The 17,148-nt window shown below is 42.3% G+C and overlaps 2 protein-coding genes across 3 annotated transcripts; one reads left to right on the top strand and one right to left on the bottom strand.

Moving 5' to 3' along the window:
* Positions 1–2,145: 2,145 nt before the first annotated feature.
* On the bottom strand, positions 2,146–8,120 carry LOC121570019 (protein DEK). 2 transcript variants are annotated; one of them, XM_041881467.2, is made up of 12 exons: positions 7,966–8,120; positions 6,989–7,157; positions 6,661–6,759; positions 6,307–6,416; positions 6,085–6,179; positions 5,236–5,356; positions 4,722–5,012; positions 4,354–4,539; positions 3,998–4,109; positions 3,595–3,737; positions 3,432–3,500; positions 2,146–3,244 (listed from the first exon to the last, which is right to left on the bottom strand). In XM_041881467.2, exons 2-12 carry the CDS (start codon positions 7,152–7,154, stop codon positions 3,233–3,235), a joined length of 1,404 nt encoding a protein of 467 aa, XP_041737401.2. In that variant the 5' UTR covers positions 7,155–7,157; positions 7,966–8,120; the 3' UTR covers positions 2,146–3,232. The 2 variants fall into 2 exon arrangements, with proteins under 2 accessions (XP_041737401.2, XP_041737399.2); XM_041881465.2 differs by having other exon boundaries at positions 3,595–3,740; positions 7,966–8,115.
* Positions 8,121–11,220: 3,100 nt separating this feature from the next.
* Positions 11,221–14,615, top strand: LOC123485598 (solute carrier family 22 member 13-like). Its single transcript, XM_045216615.1, has 10 exons — positions 11,221–11,595; positions 12,052–12,155; positions 12,240–12,394; positions 12,574–12,742; positions 13,022–13,142; positions 13,243–13,337; positions 13,545–13,759; positions 13,940–14,048; positions 14,191–14,400; positions 14,501–14,615. Exons 1-10 carry the CDS (start codon positions 11,221–11,223, stop codon positions 14,613–14,615), a joined length of 1,668 nt encoding a protein of 555 aa, XP_045072550.1.
* The last annotated feature ends 2,533 nt before the right edge of the window (positions 14,616–17,148 follow it).

Below are 17,148 nucleotides of genomic sequence, written 5' to 3'. Positions count from 1 at the left end.
GATAGTCCTCATCTGTGACACAAAAATTAAAAAGGAGTGGATGCTGCTTCTTAACTGTCAGGTGCTGGATCTCAATTTCTAGGGACAACACTTGCAGCTCCAACTCTCGAATTCTTTGAGTAGCACTGTCCAGTTTACCTTAAGGGGAAGAAAAAGCATACATGTTGGTAGGTTAGTTATTACTCATCTATCCCATCCCATTTTCAATAAATAAAACTGAAGAAGCTTCTAAGATGGATGAGGTTTAAAACGCCAAGTCTTTTCACAGAGAGACCAGTTACTCCAAATCGTAGTATAAAATAGTATTTTTACTTAACTGCCATATACTTTTACTTTTTTTGCCAAACAGATACATGGTTACTCTTATTTGTAATACTAACCAGGAGAAGGACGGCAGGCATAGTCGTGATCGTTTGTCACTGCAGGCAAAGCACCCTCTGTGCTGTCAGGCATCTCATGATCAGAATCATCCAGGACAGCAACACCAAGACGCTTTCTTGCTCGCTGGTAAACTGACTCCCGAGCTTGTGAGCCGCCTCCTATATGTGTGAAATTAACCATATGCTTGTCATGATACATTTTGGTAATCACTTTTCAGTCCCTAAAATGACAAAATGTAGCAGCTATATTGCATCAGGATTAAATTATTAAACATTTTGTACAAGTAATATATTATTGGATTACAGTAGTATTACGTTTAACGCTGTCTACCTATCCTTACCCCAATCATTCCAGTGGAATCTAGACGGCACTGATCCCTGTTTAATACGGATCCGTCCACTGGCCGATGTGTATCTATCCTCAGGGGGAAAAGTGCTGACTGCAAACAAAGGTGCTCCCACGAAGAATCTTAAAACTTGGTCCCTCATCTCTCCTGATCGCCCTCACCCAACGGGCACGTATTTCTCCATCAACAGGGAAATCGTGAAAACTCAGATACGGGAATTTCTGTTTGTTGTTTGAACAAAATGGTACACTGCAATAGCATCTTCTCGAAGATTGTGCCATGCTTCGGTGTTGGATGGGATACTGTTGCGATACAGACACCGAGAGAAAAGAAACAGCTAAATTAACATTCAGCTTTGACCAGGAATCAATATTTATCTAGCTATCATGCACAACAGTATTTGAATAGGTGAGTTACTATACATTCATGAATAAACTAACTGCCTAACAAAGGGTTAGATAGCTAGCTAAGTAAACTTGTTACATTACAGCCAGGCAGCAATGTAACGCTACCTTTTAACGTTATCGGTATCTGGTACTAAGTTGTTGTTAGCTAACGTTAGCCCACTTTTAAGTAACTAAGGCAGTGAACAATTATGAATTAACAATAACGTTAGCAAGTTACAAACCATTGCATATACGTAAACATTATTACTCTTAACTTTACTAATTTAACTTAAACGTACCTTTTGGAATTTCTTCAAGTAGCTAGCTTGCTAGTTAGTGGTCAACAGTTGTATTTTCGTTGAGAAGTCTCAGGTTACGGGCGAACGGAAGTGAAGTTAACCTGCTACGCGGAAAGGCGGAAGTTAGATGACGTCATCGTGAAAAGGGCCTATTTACCCATGATACATTTAAGCAATGGCCCCGGGGGTGTGGTATATGGCCACTATACCATGGCTAAGGGCTGTTCTTATGCATGACGCAACGTGCCTGGATACAGCCATTAGCCGTGGTATATTGGCCATATTTCACAAACCGTTGAGATGCCTTATTGCTATTATAAACTGGTTAACGTAATTAGAGCAGTAAAAATAAATTGTCATACCCATGGCATAAGGTCTTACATACCACGGCTGTCTGCCAATCATAATTTAGGGCTCGAACCACCCCACATTTAATACTGTTTTGATCCTCTTGAACATGCCCAATGTTATTTCGTCCATGCTATCTGGGATCCTTGGGACATCCCTAACCCCCCATTGAAGTTGAAACGTAAAATAGTTAAGATGAAGGTTAGGGTAGGAACGTCCAAAGGATTCCAGATACCACTGACCACTATTATTTGTAGATCAGTCAGGCAGTCACAATTTACATGACATCACGGTTGATGCACCTTAACAGGGCCAATATCTTATCTAACGGTTTACCGCCTTAGTAATGAGTGTCTTTGCTTTAACAAAACACTAGATAGACAAGTGTTTGTTCAAAAATCTGATTTAATTGATATGCAGAACATTGTAAGACAATTTCATTCAATGACACTGTTACTTTGTCAAAGGTACATTGACCAAAAATATGCAACTCTTCATTGAGCAAGGTAACAACTACATACATCTAATCATCCTGTACTTCATAGAGAGACAAAATAAGGACTAAAACAGGATCTCATCAAAAGGGAATGATTCTCAAATGTATGTACACATTTACATATAAAAACATGAAGTCTTATAAATGCTATCAAGGAATATGTTTGAAGACTTGACTGTGACAATAAATACTTCTCAAAACTCAATTGAAAGGCTTGGCATGCAAAACGATTTTACACAAAATGCCTAGGGAGAAGGGAAAACGGGAAGAATTCAGGGGTGGAATCATTAGTCCAAAACGTTTTGCAACAGAAACAGTTTACTCCAAACGTAAAACAAGTTTCTATTTGTCAAATTCCAGTAGGTCCCTCCCTGTTTGGTTCCTAGTGAATACACCCCAGCATATATACCACTGCCTTGTTGCTATGAGGCTGTTTCATGTGCATCAACACCACAGAGGGAAATACTATATTTGAAATCCTCCACAAAAGACAAAGAAGGAAGGCAGTGGATAGCTATAGTGAGGGGCCTTATTCCATTTTGACTGGTCAATTCAGGAAATCAATTTAAATCAACAATGTGTGAATTCATGCATTGCCTAAGGACATATTTCCATTTACAGTGACCAACCTTGAATCTCTAAACACTGTTCGTTTAGCCTAACACCCTTTGCTTGGGATCAGTAGAAAAACTGTAAAGTTAAGTGTATTAACAGAGCACAGATTATTAACAAGCGATGACTCAAATGCATAAGCCTTAAGTAGCATGTTAAATATGACCTAAGCGAAGTGTGCAGTCAAGTTGGAAATGACATAATACGGAAACATATAAAAACATTTTCATTCAAATAAAAACACATACAGAAGTAAAACTGGGGGTTTGAGCAGTTATAAGAAGGTAGGCACATTCTTTTGATTATCCTTTTCCAGCATTGGAACATTCACACAGTTAATAGTCACAAGGACCGTTCATGTTCTTTAGGAAATCAGCTGCAAAGAAAAAAAACAAAAAAAACACATATGGTTATACAAAAGAAATCAACAGTCTGCCAACAGATAAAACATAATTGAAAAGCATTTAACAACATATTTTTGGGGGTAATGACATATTTTGACAGTCGATAAGGCAAGCACAGTGCTGCTATTCCAGAACACCAAGGGAGGACAGGTTACTCACCGTTTTTACCGTCTGCTTGACATAGTCCTTTCTGCTGGTCAGGTCATGCTCTGGGTATGTGTCGTACACCTGGGACAGAGAAGTTGTTGTGTTAAGAGACTTTTACAGGTAAACCAACCATCACTGTGATATCAAATCAGAGGGGTTTGAGGAGCAAACATACTTTCTGGCAGATCTTCTTCATGGTCATCTCCTCCAGGTTGGCGTCTTTCAGCAGCCTCGTCACAGTCTCCTTCAGCTGCTCATCTGTCGGAGGCTTCTTGATCATCTTGATCAACGGCTCATCGTCATCCGAGCTGTCGAGTGCTGCTATTTAGGAAAACAAGCAGACAAAAACATAACAATAAGCACTAGCCTCCTGTAGCTCAGTTGGTAGAGCATGGCGCTTGCAACGTCAGGGTTGTGGGTTCGTTTCCCATGGGGGGCCAGTATGAAAAATGTATGCACTCACTAACTAAGTCGCTCTGGATAAGAGCGTCTGCTAAATGACTAAAATATCAAATGTAGGCTACAGGTTGCCAATGACGTATGAAATGTGCTATAAAAGTCAATCTACAGATTCTTACCATTGCCCTTGTTGGCAGTCTCTTTCTGTTTGTTACTGCTGCTGTCTGCTTTCTTGGTCTTAGCTGCTGGCTTGGCCGGTGCTGCCCTCTTAGCTGCTGGTTTCTTTTTTGGCTGAGGACAAATCAATCCATGAGTTCACTCCATTACATCGCTCACCATTAGTTCAAGATAAAAAGGCAAATGAGTAAAAACCCTATCCAGAAGACATAATAGACATGATCTATTACATAATAATTACATACAACAAACCATTAAAATATGGACACAAACCCAAACGGTTGACTTTTGTATTCACAAGATTTGCTGTGAGTTTAGCAAATCCAGAATCTGAGACAGATTGACAGAAGAGTCTCACCTTCTCAACTTCACTCTCGCTGTCTTTCTCCTCCTCATCTTCTTCATCCTTGTCTGAATCAGACTCGGACTGGTCGGAATCTTCCTCTTTCGTCTTCTTTTTGGCAGGAGCTGCCTTCTTTGCTGGTTGTGTACGCTTCTTGGCAGGTGTTCTATTGCCCTTGGCTGCTGGATTTGACTTGGGCTCCTGATTGGTAGGAGAGAAGGGACTTCTGTGGTTAATCTTTGAGTGACAGAACAGGCGGACAGTTCACTTTCTACAATATTTATATAGTGGCACTAGTATCGTGCAAGATCAAATAGGGAAAATATCAATTTCCAATGGACAATACCTATCAGTTTACATTACAACATTTCAGTTCTCTTCACCTCTTCGTCGTAGTCATCAGAATCATCGGTATCTTCATCGGTCGTCACCTTTTCCCTCTTTCCCGATTTCCCGCTCTTCTTTTCAGCTTCTGACTCATCTTGTTCTACTGTGACTCCTTGCTCGTCGTCATCATCACTGCTGGAATCAGTGACGATGGCTTTGGACTTGCTCTCTGCTTTGGCCTTCCGGGGGCTGCTGGATGTACTCTTCGCCTTAGCCTTGGTCTTGCTCTTAGAGTCTTTGGTTGAGATATTCTTCTTAGACTTCTTCTTCCTCTTTGAGATCACAGGCTGCAGATGGGAAGGACAGAACTATAGGTAGGGCCTATACATTTTTTTAAGACCTCATTGGTGAACAGACAGTTTGGTTTTGTATTCTGTTTGACAAGACAACAAACTCAAGAAATGTGTATCTATCTAGCTAAAGAGCAAAGACCAGTCACTCACACACACACACATGAAAACTACTGTTAAGGACAGTTTATTTAAAAAATAAAGAAGGCATGTAACTCACTTTTCCTGATATTCTGGGACTCATGAGGAAAGTCATGATCCTGTCGATGAGGACTGACTGGTTTCCACCCTTCTCCAGGTCTAACACTTTGCAGATGGTCCTCAATCTTACGCATGTTATCCTGAATCACAGCACACATAAATACTAGTCATTAGTTTGCTTGTGTATTGTGCAATAATAATGGAGCAAGTTTGATCCACAATCACAATATTTCAGATGTTTAAACAGGTTACTTCATTAAACCTGTTAGATGCAGTTTATCATAGCGCACTGCGCTTTATTACAAGCGACAATTTTAGTACTCATCACTGCATTCTCTACCAGAAAGTTGGTTGGCCCTCTGATGTCACATAGGTTGATACATTGCTGTTTTCATTTATAAAGCCCTTTTACAAAAAGTCCCACTTTGCCCAACATCATTCCTAAACTTTAGACACAAGTTACTTGACCCGGTCTCAGGGATGGTTAACTCTGGAAATTCCTTTGGTCTCTACTGAGTTGGGTAAATCAGCTTTTAGTTTTTGCACCTTATTTGTGGAACAATCTTCAAAATGTTCTTAAATTGGATGTGTTGGTGCCTCTAGGGCAATTCAGAAAGCTGATTGAGGACCTTATTACTGATTAATGTGTTTGTTTTTTATGACCGTGTTTTTCTTTCTGCTTGCATTTTGCATTTATATTTTGACGTGTGTATTTTCTGTAATTTATGTAATTCAGGGCTCATCTGTAAAAGAGACCTTGGTCTCAGTATGACTCCCTGATAAAATAAAAGTACAACATCTATATATACACACACATTCCTACTGTTGTTTCACAAGTCCTAACTGAGCAACCCTTTCTCCTTCTTACTTCATCATCCTCTCCTTCTTCTTTATATAGGGATCACTGTCAACCTCGAACGGGAAGCCATTGAACAGCCGCATGTTTTTCCTCATTGTGGCAATCTGAGGAGAGAACCATCAACAATGACACAACCGACTAAGAACAGCAACTCTAGAGTTGTTCTACCCACACAGGGGTGTCCATTGTGACAGAACTCTTTCCCTTTTAAAAAGTGTAAGATACACTTACCTTACCTGGCATATCAAAGAGAATTGTATGAAGGGGTTTCAGATCTGGAACCTTCAGCTTTCCGAGGTGGTGGTTCACTCGCGCAATGTCTCCCAATTTATCTCCGCCACCTGAGAGGGAGTGAAAATTAGGGTTGTACTGTTAAATGCTGAGCAGAGGGCAAAGTGGTGGTGGGGGCATGATATTAGATCCCAGCAGGGCTGATACATGATACAGTTGCATCCCAATACATAGACTACGAGACTGATGAGAAATTGTTTACAGGCTTCATTCTGTCTCATGTCAACAAAACTTTGGAAAAGTTATCTGTGCTCATCTATAGCCTTTGGTGATAAAGAGACATGTCCGACTTACCATTTTCAACTTTCAGCACCTTCGCAGGTTTTGCAACTTGGAAATCAAGTCTTTGCACCGTCTTCTTCTCCCTCTTCCCTTCAACTATTTGAGATACAGCTGCAAGAAGAACAGAACAGGTCAAATAGAATTCAGTGCTGCTGGCTTCGTCAACTGTAGCAAACCAGGTCTCTGTGCATGCAATAACTAACAAGTTGGACCCATGCAAAGCTGAGGAAGGTAAAGGAGGGATGATAACTAGCTAGATACCTGTCCTGAACTATAAATTAACATAATGTAGGCCTATATTGAGCAAAACTAGTTCATAAATATCATTGACTTATCATACTTATGTCTCTACTCATTTCATTCCGTGGTTTTCGGGCCTTATCTGGTGAGTCGGCCAGGTCTTCAACCTTTGGTTCTTTCTCTACCTCCTCCAACAGGGGACAAACCTCCATCTCTTCATCCATTGTTTCAGTCATGTCAGTGCACTTTGTAACATCTGCTGACATACCCTGTTTTGGGAAGAAAGTAGTTCCACCATCAGTTTAGCCAGATATCCCTGGAGAAGCACCCAACTATAGTCCCTCCTTTTTGTGAACAATATTGACTAAAACATTAAGCTAACGTTAACTAGTCAACAACTTTCCCTCGGACTTGAAAATGTCATGTCTGAGAACATTGTTAGCTAGCTAGTTTTTGTTCTATGACTGTTTGTGATTGCTAACCCCTTGAAAAATCGGATGAAATTAGCTATCTAGCTAGTTAAAATTACAATCAATCACAATTTAACCACCACCAGATTGTTGTCATTATTAGTATACATAGCTAGCCAGCTACAACAGTACATTCAATCTTGTGGAGTTTAACTTTTTAAAGTGTGGCGCCCGGAGACATGATTTGGCGCGCAGGTTTGTTTTGAACACAACAGAGAGCTAACGTTAGCTAACCAGCCAACTACGTACAGTACCCATTTCTCAAAGTTTACCACCACACAGACTGAAAACTAGCTATCTCGATATTTGCTAACCTGTTGAATTGACAATGATGTGGTTTGGTAGAAACCTATCAACAGGATAGTTAGCTAAGTTAGTAAATAAATTCCCGCTGATGCTGCCTGACTTCGCTAGTTAGCTACCGTTAGCTCAGTCTTCTTGTCAGCGTAACAGTGAGCCAGCCAGTCAGGCAGTTCTATTTTAGCTACAGAATGCATCTAAATGTGGATTATTTGTTTCAGTTACAATGACACTTAATATGACCATTCTGGCTCATTCGAAATCTATAGCTAGCTATTACAGTATGCCAATATATTCAATACTTTACCTTGTTTTCAAAGATTAGGTTCCAAATGGCGGGGTTGTTGCAGTGTGGGCGTCACTGGGCAATAATTTAGATGACGTACCACACAACGTTAGAAATGGGTCAATCATGACTAAACTAAACCACACAATATTAGAAATGAGCCAATTAGGACTAATCTAACAGCCAACGTCCTTATTTCCCTGGTTTTATTGGTGGATTGGATAATACACTCAATGAGGGGATTCGATTATCTGGCCCGAGTTACCCCGTGATATACCCCGGTGGGAGGAGTTTGCAGCAGGTGAAAAGTGATTGCATTTGTTTTGGAACTGGGTTGCCTCCCGGGCGTCAGCCAGGTGACCCGTTCAAAGTCCGCAGTGAAGTAGGCTCAAAATTCGTGTTCAAAACAACTGGTTATTCGGGAAAAAAAACACGCTCCAACTGGGAAAAATCGATTTGAATGGCCATCCAACTCCGAATTCAAACTCTTTCTAGAGCTCCGACTTTTCGACCTGAATATCATTGACGTCAAAATTGACCTTGTATTTTTCCGAGTTCCCAGTAGTTTTGAACCAGGCATAAACACTTGGAGTAATGAGTATCATTGTGTTTTTTAATTACATTTTGTACATGCAAAAGTGATTGCTTTTCGAAAATAGATTTGATGGAAAATAGATATGTTTCTGGACGAGGCTGCCTTCTTGACAACATGACCAAGTGGCGCAGATTACTGTTCGAGTTGAGATGGCGCTCCTCCCTCACGGTTTTTGCCCGTTCGCATTGACCGGTGCAACGCGGCTCAGGTTAATAGAACTCCCTCAAGAGTTAACATTTTGGCATGTCAATTCATCAGTTAACTACACTGTACAGTACTTTGAGCTGCTACCATCTTTACCTTGTTGCGCGGGAAAACAGCGGGGGCAAGGGACTCACCTGGTAAAGGGGCTGCAGGTAGCTTAGTGGGTAAGAGCGTAAAATCTGTCGATGTGCCCTTAAGCAAGGCACTTAACCCTAATTGCTCCTGTAAATCGCTCTGGATAAGAGCGTCTGCTAAATGACTAAAATGTAAAGGTAGGCCTAAAACTTGATGACACGATTGCTGTATTTGGGCTATTTCACAATATTAGTGCTTTTTCAGAATGGGATTTTTTCATTCTAGCCCACTGACTATTTTAGGCCGGGTTGCTTTCTGGGGTTAAAATATAGGTTTATTTGACTGGAAATAAAATAGTTTACCTTTATTTTTTTTCTGCATCTTTGATGCATGGTACACTCTTTATGATTTGTATGGTACACTCTTTATGGTTAGCAAAAAGAAGGTGCCATAACCACATGGTACCGTCAAATTAAATCTCTGACCAGGAGTAAAAAGACAATCTCCATCAAAGTTGACAGGCTCGACCCAGACAACGCTATAAATGCCAACTTTTCATGTCACCACATCATTACCACCACTAAACCTGTTAGACCTACCTGCATTTTTGCCAGCTATGCCACTCCCTACTGCTGAACCATGGGAAATGCACAGGAGACTACTCTCCATTCCAACCAGAAAAGCCCCAGGTCCTGACCTCATCAGTGGCAGATTCATCAGGGAAGTTGCTGTTGCAATATCCACCCCCCTGACTTACTTCTTCAACATCTCCCTGTGTGAAGGAGTGGGTCCACATCAATGGAAGGAGACAATAGTGGTACTCCTGCCGAAGAGTAATCCACCAAGCATTGACCAGCTATGGCCCGTCTCGCTCACGCCCCTTCTGGCAAAGGTGTGTGACGGTTTTGTTGCTGAATGGGCACCACAGGATATCCAAAAGAACATCTCCAAACAACAGTTTGGCTGCCTCACGGGATGCTCAACCACCCAGTGCCTTGTAATCATGGCAGACCAGCTGTACAGAACAGCAGACACCAGAGGCACCTCCAGCACATGACTACAGCAAGGCCTTTGATCTTGTGGATCACACCATTGCAATGAAGCACCTTTTGCAATTATCTGTCCGACCAGAGATCATGCCATGGATTTGAAACTTCCATTCCGGCCGTAGCCAGGTGACAAGATCCCATGAGACTCTATTCCAGGCCCAGTAATTCTCCTGTGGCCTCCCCTAGGGCACACGGCTTGGTCCAATTGTATTCGTGGCTCACGTCAATGGCGCATCAGAGGGTACCCTATCCAACTCCTGGGCCTTTGTGGATGACCTGAACCTCAAAGAATCAAGACACATATGTGACACTTCCACCATACAGCAGGACCTCTACCAACTAGCTGACTGGTCAGAACAAAACAAGATGAATCTCAACCCAACAAAGTGCAACGTCATGTACACCTGTTTCAGCCACAATCCTGACTCACCCTCCGCCATAATCCATCTCCGGCCACACACTTGAGGTGGTGTCCAGCGCCAAAGCGCTCAGTGTGACATTCCAAGCCAACCTAAAATGGGACACACATCTCCGACATTACCACCAAAGGGAACCGAAGGCTCTTCATGATGAACCATCTTCGCCACTTCGACCTTCACCCTGAAGACCTTCTGACAGTCTACACCTGCTTTGTCCATCTAGTTTGCGAGTACGCCACTCCAGTATGGCACCCAGGTCTCACAGCCCACCAACACAACCAACTTGAGAAGAGCCAACGACATGCAACCAAAATCATCATGGGCACCACCTATACCTTCTGCATGCAATGACCTGGGCTTGCAGTCCTTGGAGTCCCGTCGCACCCACCTCTGCAGATCCTTTGCCCAGAAGCGTGCAAAATTCAAGGATTACAACAAATCGCTGCCTCAGATGAAAGGTCATGTCAGTGACAGATCTACCCGATCCAGTCACAAACTGAACCTTCCCCCTATTCAGACTGACAGATACTACAACCGCCCTAAACCTTACTTTGTGAAACTGCTTAATGCTGCTTAAATGTAATATTGTATACTACATCTCATATTTTTTATTTGATTGTATTTACATAGGCCTATGTATGCTGCAATTCAGCTTTTTAGCTGATAATGTGACAATTCAAAATAAACCTTTAAATATAATATATAACCATACATTATTATTAGGATGTCCCTTTAGGATAACTTTTTTGGTTCCTATACCTTTCTACCTGGAACCAACCTTTACCTGGAAGCAAAAAGGGTTCTCCTAAAGGGATACTATTAGTCAAAGAACCCTTTATAGTTCTAGGTAGGTAGCCCCTATTTTCTAAGAGCGGTAGGCTTTCTTGGATTTATTTTACAATGTCTTCCATGCAGGACCCCAGTTGAGAAGAGAATGGTCGCATTCGGACAGGTACTCCCAGTAGTTGGTGAGTTTGGAGCATTTCAAAATCGCCTGTTGGTGGCAATATCGATACCCAACATATTCATGGCCTTTCACATGTTCAGCAAAGTTTTCACAGGTATGAATTTTCCTCACCACTGCAACACCGACTGGATACTCGCCCGTGGACCTGAATTGACCTATGACCAACAGAAAAACCTCACACTTCCAATGAATGATGTCGGGGAATATGAGAGCTGTGGTATGTTCACACCGGTGGACTTGGACTTGGAAACAATTCAAGAGCAAGGAATCAACAGCACCATATATTGTACAGATGGGTGGGTTTATGACACACCCCAAGGAAACCCCACTCTGGTGACAGAGGTAGGGATGAAAGCAGTCATTGCATTACCCCAGCCCAACTCCTATTTAACTCTATGCACTACCTGGTGAGAAGTTCAGTTTTGTGCAGATAACCCAAGGTAGTTTGGTTCTGTTTACGCTATTTGATTTGGCAGCTTGACAATAGTTTTCATAATGTCATTCATTTTCTCCTAAAAGCTTCATCAATCACTATGTTCTGCGTTTTAAATCCTGTGTCCCTTGAATGCAATTGTTGTATATCAGAGTTGGCACCTTAGTTATGCAAGTATGGCCTTGCCTTGTTCATGAAGTCAATGCTTAGGTCTTGTTTTGAACCTTATTCACATTTATATCCACGGATATCTGCTAAATTGTGAGATTAGGCATGTATGGCGCTTTTATTATGAAAAGAAGCAATCCATTTCCTGATTCTCAAAGGCAACTAAATTCTCTCCTCTTTCCCTTCCTCCTCATCAGTTTAACCTGGTGTGTGACAACAAAGCTGTGAGTGAGGCATCACAGTCCATCTACATGGCCGGCCTCCTAATAGGGTCCCTGGTGTTTGGTCCTATGGCAGACAGGTAAAACACACACACACAACCCACTTTTAAATTGTCAAGAGTTTAGTGAGGAGGTCACCCCAAAAATGTGAAATACCCCCGCAGGTTTGGTCGTCGCTTCGCCATCCTCGTTTCCCTGCTCTTCCAGTTGCTGTTGGGCGTGGCCGCTGCCTTCTCCCCCAACATCTATGTCTACATCGCCCTTCGGTTTGTGGTCGGCATGACAATATCAGGCATTGCCATGAACACATTTGTGCTAGGTGGGGCAATACTCCCAGGTTGTCTCGAGAGTTGTCTCTTACCACAGAAGCACCAATCTCTAATCTCAATTAGCCAAAATATAACACCTTGTACTGTCTACAATCATCAAACAGTGTGTTTGACTATTGAGCGTGCTGACAGCCCCAAACTGTGTGATAGTTATTTTCCTATTTTGAAGGGGCTGAGTGGACCAGTACATCTAAGCGGGCCCTCTTCACCATCCTCTCACAATGTTGCTATGCCGTGGGGCTGATGCTGCTGCCGGGGATCGCCTATGGGGTCCACAACTGGAGGGCCCTGCAGCTGGTGCTCTCCAGCCCCGTCTTCCTACTGGCTGTCTACTTCCGGTGAGCCTGACCTTCATACCTTATGGTGGCTTGTGCATGGGCAGTGGGTGAAGGGAAGGAACAATTAAATTGCCACCAGATATTGACGTAAGGTCAGATTTTTTGATTTATTTCTATGAGTTTGTGTCTTCTCATCATAGGCTTATTTATGTATTGTGTAGTTACCTCTTTGGAAGTGATATGTGGATGACCACACACGTTTTTGATTTGTAGACCAATATTGTGTGTGTGTGTGTGTGTGTGTGTGTGTGTGTGTGTGTGTGTGTACGTACGTGCTAGGATTCTCCCAGAGTCAGCCCGTTGGCTACTTACTCAAGGCAGGCAGATGGAGGCCAGGCAGGAGCTCCAAAGGGCAGCTGCGGTCAACAGGAGAGAGGTCCCCCAGTCACTACTCGACATGGAATAAATTCACTTTGGAGATACATAATGCAAGCATGTAAAAAAACAAAACAATGAAGTTGCATTTGTGGTATATATTATTTAGTTGCATCTTCTTCTAGCTGGAGGCTGAGAACACGTCTACAACGGGCAGTATGATGGACCTCTTCAAGATACCCAACCTGAGGAAACGTGCTCTCACCATGAACTACATTTGGTTAGTATGACCCACGACTTTGTATTTAACTAACTTAACATCTGTTATGATCAATATTCAAAATACTGTTTAAATGCATTAATTCACAACCATTCCAGGTCATTTTATTGAAATGTATCAAGAGTTTACTGTATTGACATGTAGTGCATTCCTTCATGCCCCATCTTGTTTTTACAAGCAGTTTTTCCCCCCTCTCCCTTGGGGCAGGTTTGTGACCAGCCTGGTCTACTTTGGCGTGAGTCTTAACGTGGGCCATTTAGGCCTGGACATCTACCTGACCCAGTTCATCTTTGGCCTGGCAGAGATCCTTGCTCGCCTGGGCTGCTACACCCTCCTGGAGAGCCTAGGCAGGAGGCCCTGTCAGGCAGGCGCTCTCTTCTTTGGCGGAGCAGCTTGTCTCCTAATTCTTGCTATTCCGGAAGGTGACTACCGAAGCCTTTTGCCAGTTATGCAAATGATCAAACACCTACCCTATCTGGGTTTATAGTGTGTAGTATTCAAATTTTTTATCTTTGTCGAATTTCCCTGAACTTGGTGTAGTTGGCGTTATATTCTGAAACATACCTGTTGGTGGTACTTGTTTGTCTTATTTTGACCCTTAGACCTTCCAGTATTGGTGACAGTCATTGCAGTGACTGGAAAGTTTGCTATAGCAGTCTCCTTCACTATTGTCTATGTATATACTGCTGAGCTCTATCCCACCGTTGTAAGGTTAGTTAAATTCCCAATGTATACTGTTTATTACAGCAGAATAATATCCTAATTCTTCATACTGTGTATACATGTCAAGTTTTCTCCTCATCCGCTTTTGGATACATTTATTGCAACGTCCTTCTTTATGTCATCCTTGCAGACAGAACGGTGTGGGTCTGAACTCCATGTGTGCCCGTGGGGCGGGGATCCTGGCCCCTCTGATGCGTCTGCTGGAGGTTTACCACCAGGCCCTGCCCATGCTCATCTGTGGCATTCTTCCCTTCATTGGCGGGGGGCTGTGCTTTCTACTGCCGGAGACCCTCAACACTGAGCTCCAGGACTACACAGACCCACTCGTGGAGAAGACCATGTGGGTAACCCCTCAGTTTTAGAAATTTAGCTGTTTTAATTGTGAAGTATGTGAATTGAAGCAAGCGCCATACTTACTGATTTTTACTTGTTGATCTTAGAACATCTGAGAGCGGGACTATTGAAAATGGACTCGGTGAGGAGGAGAAACCAACCGAATTGAGGAGCTCAATTCTGATCACTGTCTGGTCCATACTCTCTGGAGGTGTGAGTTAGTTAGTTATTACTCTAAAATATCCCTTATTTTTTTGTAAATGATACCACCTTTTGGGACTGATAAAATGTTTTATGAATTAATAATAAAAATAATTGATGTTGTGTATAAAATAAAACGGACCTGTCACAATATTAATCTTGGTGATACCTCTCATGAACAGCAGATGGTGCCAAGTAACTTAGCAATGGGAGAAATGGTACAGATATTACAGTGCCTCTGGAAACTGCCCCCAAATTGCATAGATAAATGTTAGTGGGACTGCAGGTACAGTGGGGAAAAAAAGTATTTAGTCAGCCACCAATTGTGCAAGTTCTCCCACTTAAAAAGATGAGAGAGGCCTGTAATTTTCATCATAGGTACACGTCAACTATGACAGACAAAATGAGAATTTTTTTCTCCAGAAAATCACATTGTAGGATTTTTTATGAATTTATTTGCAAATTATGGTGGAAAATAAGTATTTGGTCAATAACAAAAGTTTCTCAATACTTTGTTATATACCCTTTGTTGGCAATGACACAGGTCAAACGTTTTCTGTAAGTCTTCACAAGGTTTTCACACACTGTTGCTGGTATTTTGGCCCATTCCTCCATGCAGATCTCCTCTAGAGCAGTGATGTTTTGGGGCTGTCGCTGGGCAACACGGACTTTCAACTCCCTCCAAAGATTTTCTATGGGGTTGAGATCTGGAGACTGGCTAGGCCACTCCAGGACCTTGAAATGCTTCTTACGAAGCCACTCCTTCGTTGCCCGGGCGGTGTGTTTGGGATCATTGTCATGCTGAAAGACCCAGCCACGTTTCATCTTCAATGCCCTTGCTGATGGAAGGAGGTTTTCACTCAAAATCTCACAATACATGGCCCCATTCATTCTTTCCTTTACACGGATCAGTCGTCCTGGTCCCTTTGCAGAAAAACAGCCCCAAAGCATGATGTTTCCACCCCCATGCTTCACAGTAGGTATGGTGTTCTTTGGATGCAACTAAGCATTCTTTGTCCTCCAAACACGACGAGTTGAGTTTTTACCAAAAAGTTATATTTTGGTTTCATCTGACCATATGACATTCTCCCAATCCTCTTCTGGATCATCCATATGCATTCTAGCAAACTTCAGACGGGCCTGGACATGTACTGGCTTAAGCAGGGGGACACATCTGGCACTGCAGGATTTGAGTCCCTGGCGGCGTAGTGTGTTGCTGATGGTAGGCTTTGTTACTTTGGTCCCAACTCTCTGCAGGTCATTCACTAGGTCCCCCCGTGTGGTTCTGGGATTTTTGCTCACCGTTCTTGTGATCATTTTGACCCCACGGGGTGAGATCTTGCGTGGAGCCCCAGATCGAGGGAGATTATCAGTGGTCTTGTAATAATAATAATAATAATAATAATAATAATAATATGCCATTTAGCAGACGCTTTTATCCAAAGCGACTTACAATCATGTGTGCATACATTTTTACGTATGGGTGGTCCCGGGGATCGAACCCACTACCCTGGCGTTACAAGCGCCATGCTCTACCAATTGAGCTACAGAGGACCCACGTATGTCTTCCATTTCCTAATAATTGCTCCAACAGTTGATTTCTTCAAACCAAGCTGCTTACCTATTGCAGATTCAGTCTTCCCAGCCTGGTGCAGGTCTACAATTTTGTTTCTGGTGTCCTTTGACAGCTCTTTGGTCTTGGCCATAGTGGAGTTTGGAGTGTGACTGTTTGAGGTTGTGGACAGGTGTCTTTTTATACTGATAACAAGTTCAAACAGGTGCCATTAATACAGGTAACGAGTGGAGGACAGAGGAGCCTCTTAAAGAAGAAGTTACAGGTCTGTGAGAGCCAGAAATCTTGCTTGTTTGTAGGTGACCAAATACTTATTTTCCACCATAATTTGCAAATAAATTCATTAAAAATCCTACAATGTGATTTTCTGGAATTTTTTTCCTCAATTTGTCTGTCATAGTTGACGTGTACCTATGATGAAAATGACAGGCCTCTCTCATCTTTTTAAGTGGGAGAACTTGCACAATTGGTGGCTGACTAAATGCTTTTTTCCCCCACTGTAAATAAAAAGTCTCAATAGAACAATAGTATACTATTGATATATTAACTCTGTAGCCATATGAAAGTGTAATTTGTTGTAGACACTGAACAGATAAACCTGGATCCTGATGTCCTGCATGTCACATAGGACCAATGGTATCCTATTTTATACATATTCTTTCCATGCACATTGGTGAACAATGTGAAAAACGCCACCAATAGATGGACAGTAATTGCATGTCTGGAGAGCTGTGGAGGTGCAGTCACAGCAGACAAAGCCTGTCACAACACTTCCATAATTGCCAATAGAAAGTGAAGAAAATAACTGAGGGCTCTCTGGGGTCAACGGAAGGTGAACTGTGACAAGTCAAAATGGGAATTCAGGAACCTACTTTTCAAAATAGTGTCCTGGATCTGTACAAATAGATGTGGATATTTTAAGCACCAACATCCTACAAAAATGTACTTTGACATTTCCCCCCTGCCTTGGCTTCCTCTCAT

The sequence above is a fragment of the Coregonus clupeaformis genome, unplaced genomic scaffold (genome assembly GCF_020615455.1).
Source record: "Coregonus clupeaformis isolate EN_2021a unplaced genomic scaffold, ASM2061545v1 scaf0750, whole genome shotgun sequence".
Lineage (NCBI taxonomy): Eukaryota > Metazoa > Chordata > Actinopteri > Salmoniformes > Salmonidae > Coregonus > Coregonus clupeaformis.
Note: the sequence above shows the minus strand (reverse complement) of the source record. Positions and strands in the feature narration are given on the sequence as shown.

Bases quoted from the DNA above. Each gene is read 5' to 3' on its own strand.
- LOC123485598 (XM_045216615.1), top strand. From the start codon at position 11,221: ATGGTCGCATTCGGACAGGTACTCCCAGTAGTTGGTGAGTTTGGAGCA. The intron at 13,338-13,544 runs GTTAGTATGACC...CCCTTGGGGCAG, and splicing joins CTCACCATGAACTACATTTG to GTTTGTGACCAGCCTGGTCT. The intron at 14,049-14,190 runs GTTAGTTAAATT...TCATCCTTGCAG, and splicing joins CTCTATCCCACCGTTGTAAG to ACAGAACGGTGTGGGTCTGA.
- LOC121570019 (XM_041881465.2), bottom strand. From the start codon at position 7,154: ATGTCAGCAGATGTTACAAAGTGCACTGACATGACTGAAACAATGGAT. The intron at 5,013-5,235 runs GTGAGTTACATG...TCCCATCTGCAG, and splicing joins GTCCCAGAATATCAGGAAAA to CCTGTGATCTCAAAGAGGAA. The intron at 4,540-4,721 runs GTGAAGAGAACT...CCTACCAATCAG, and splicing joins CTGATGACTACGACGAAGAG to GAGCCCAAGTCAAATCCAGC.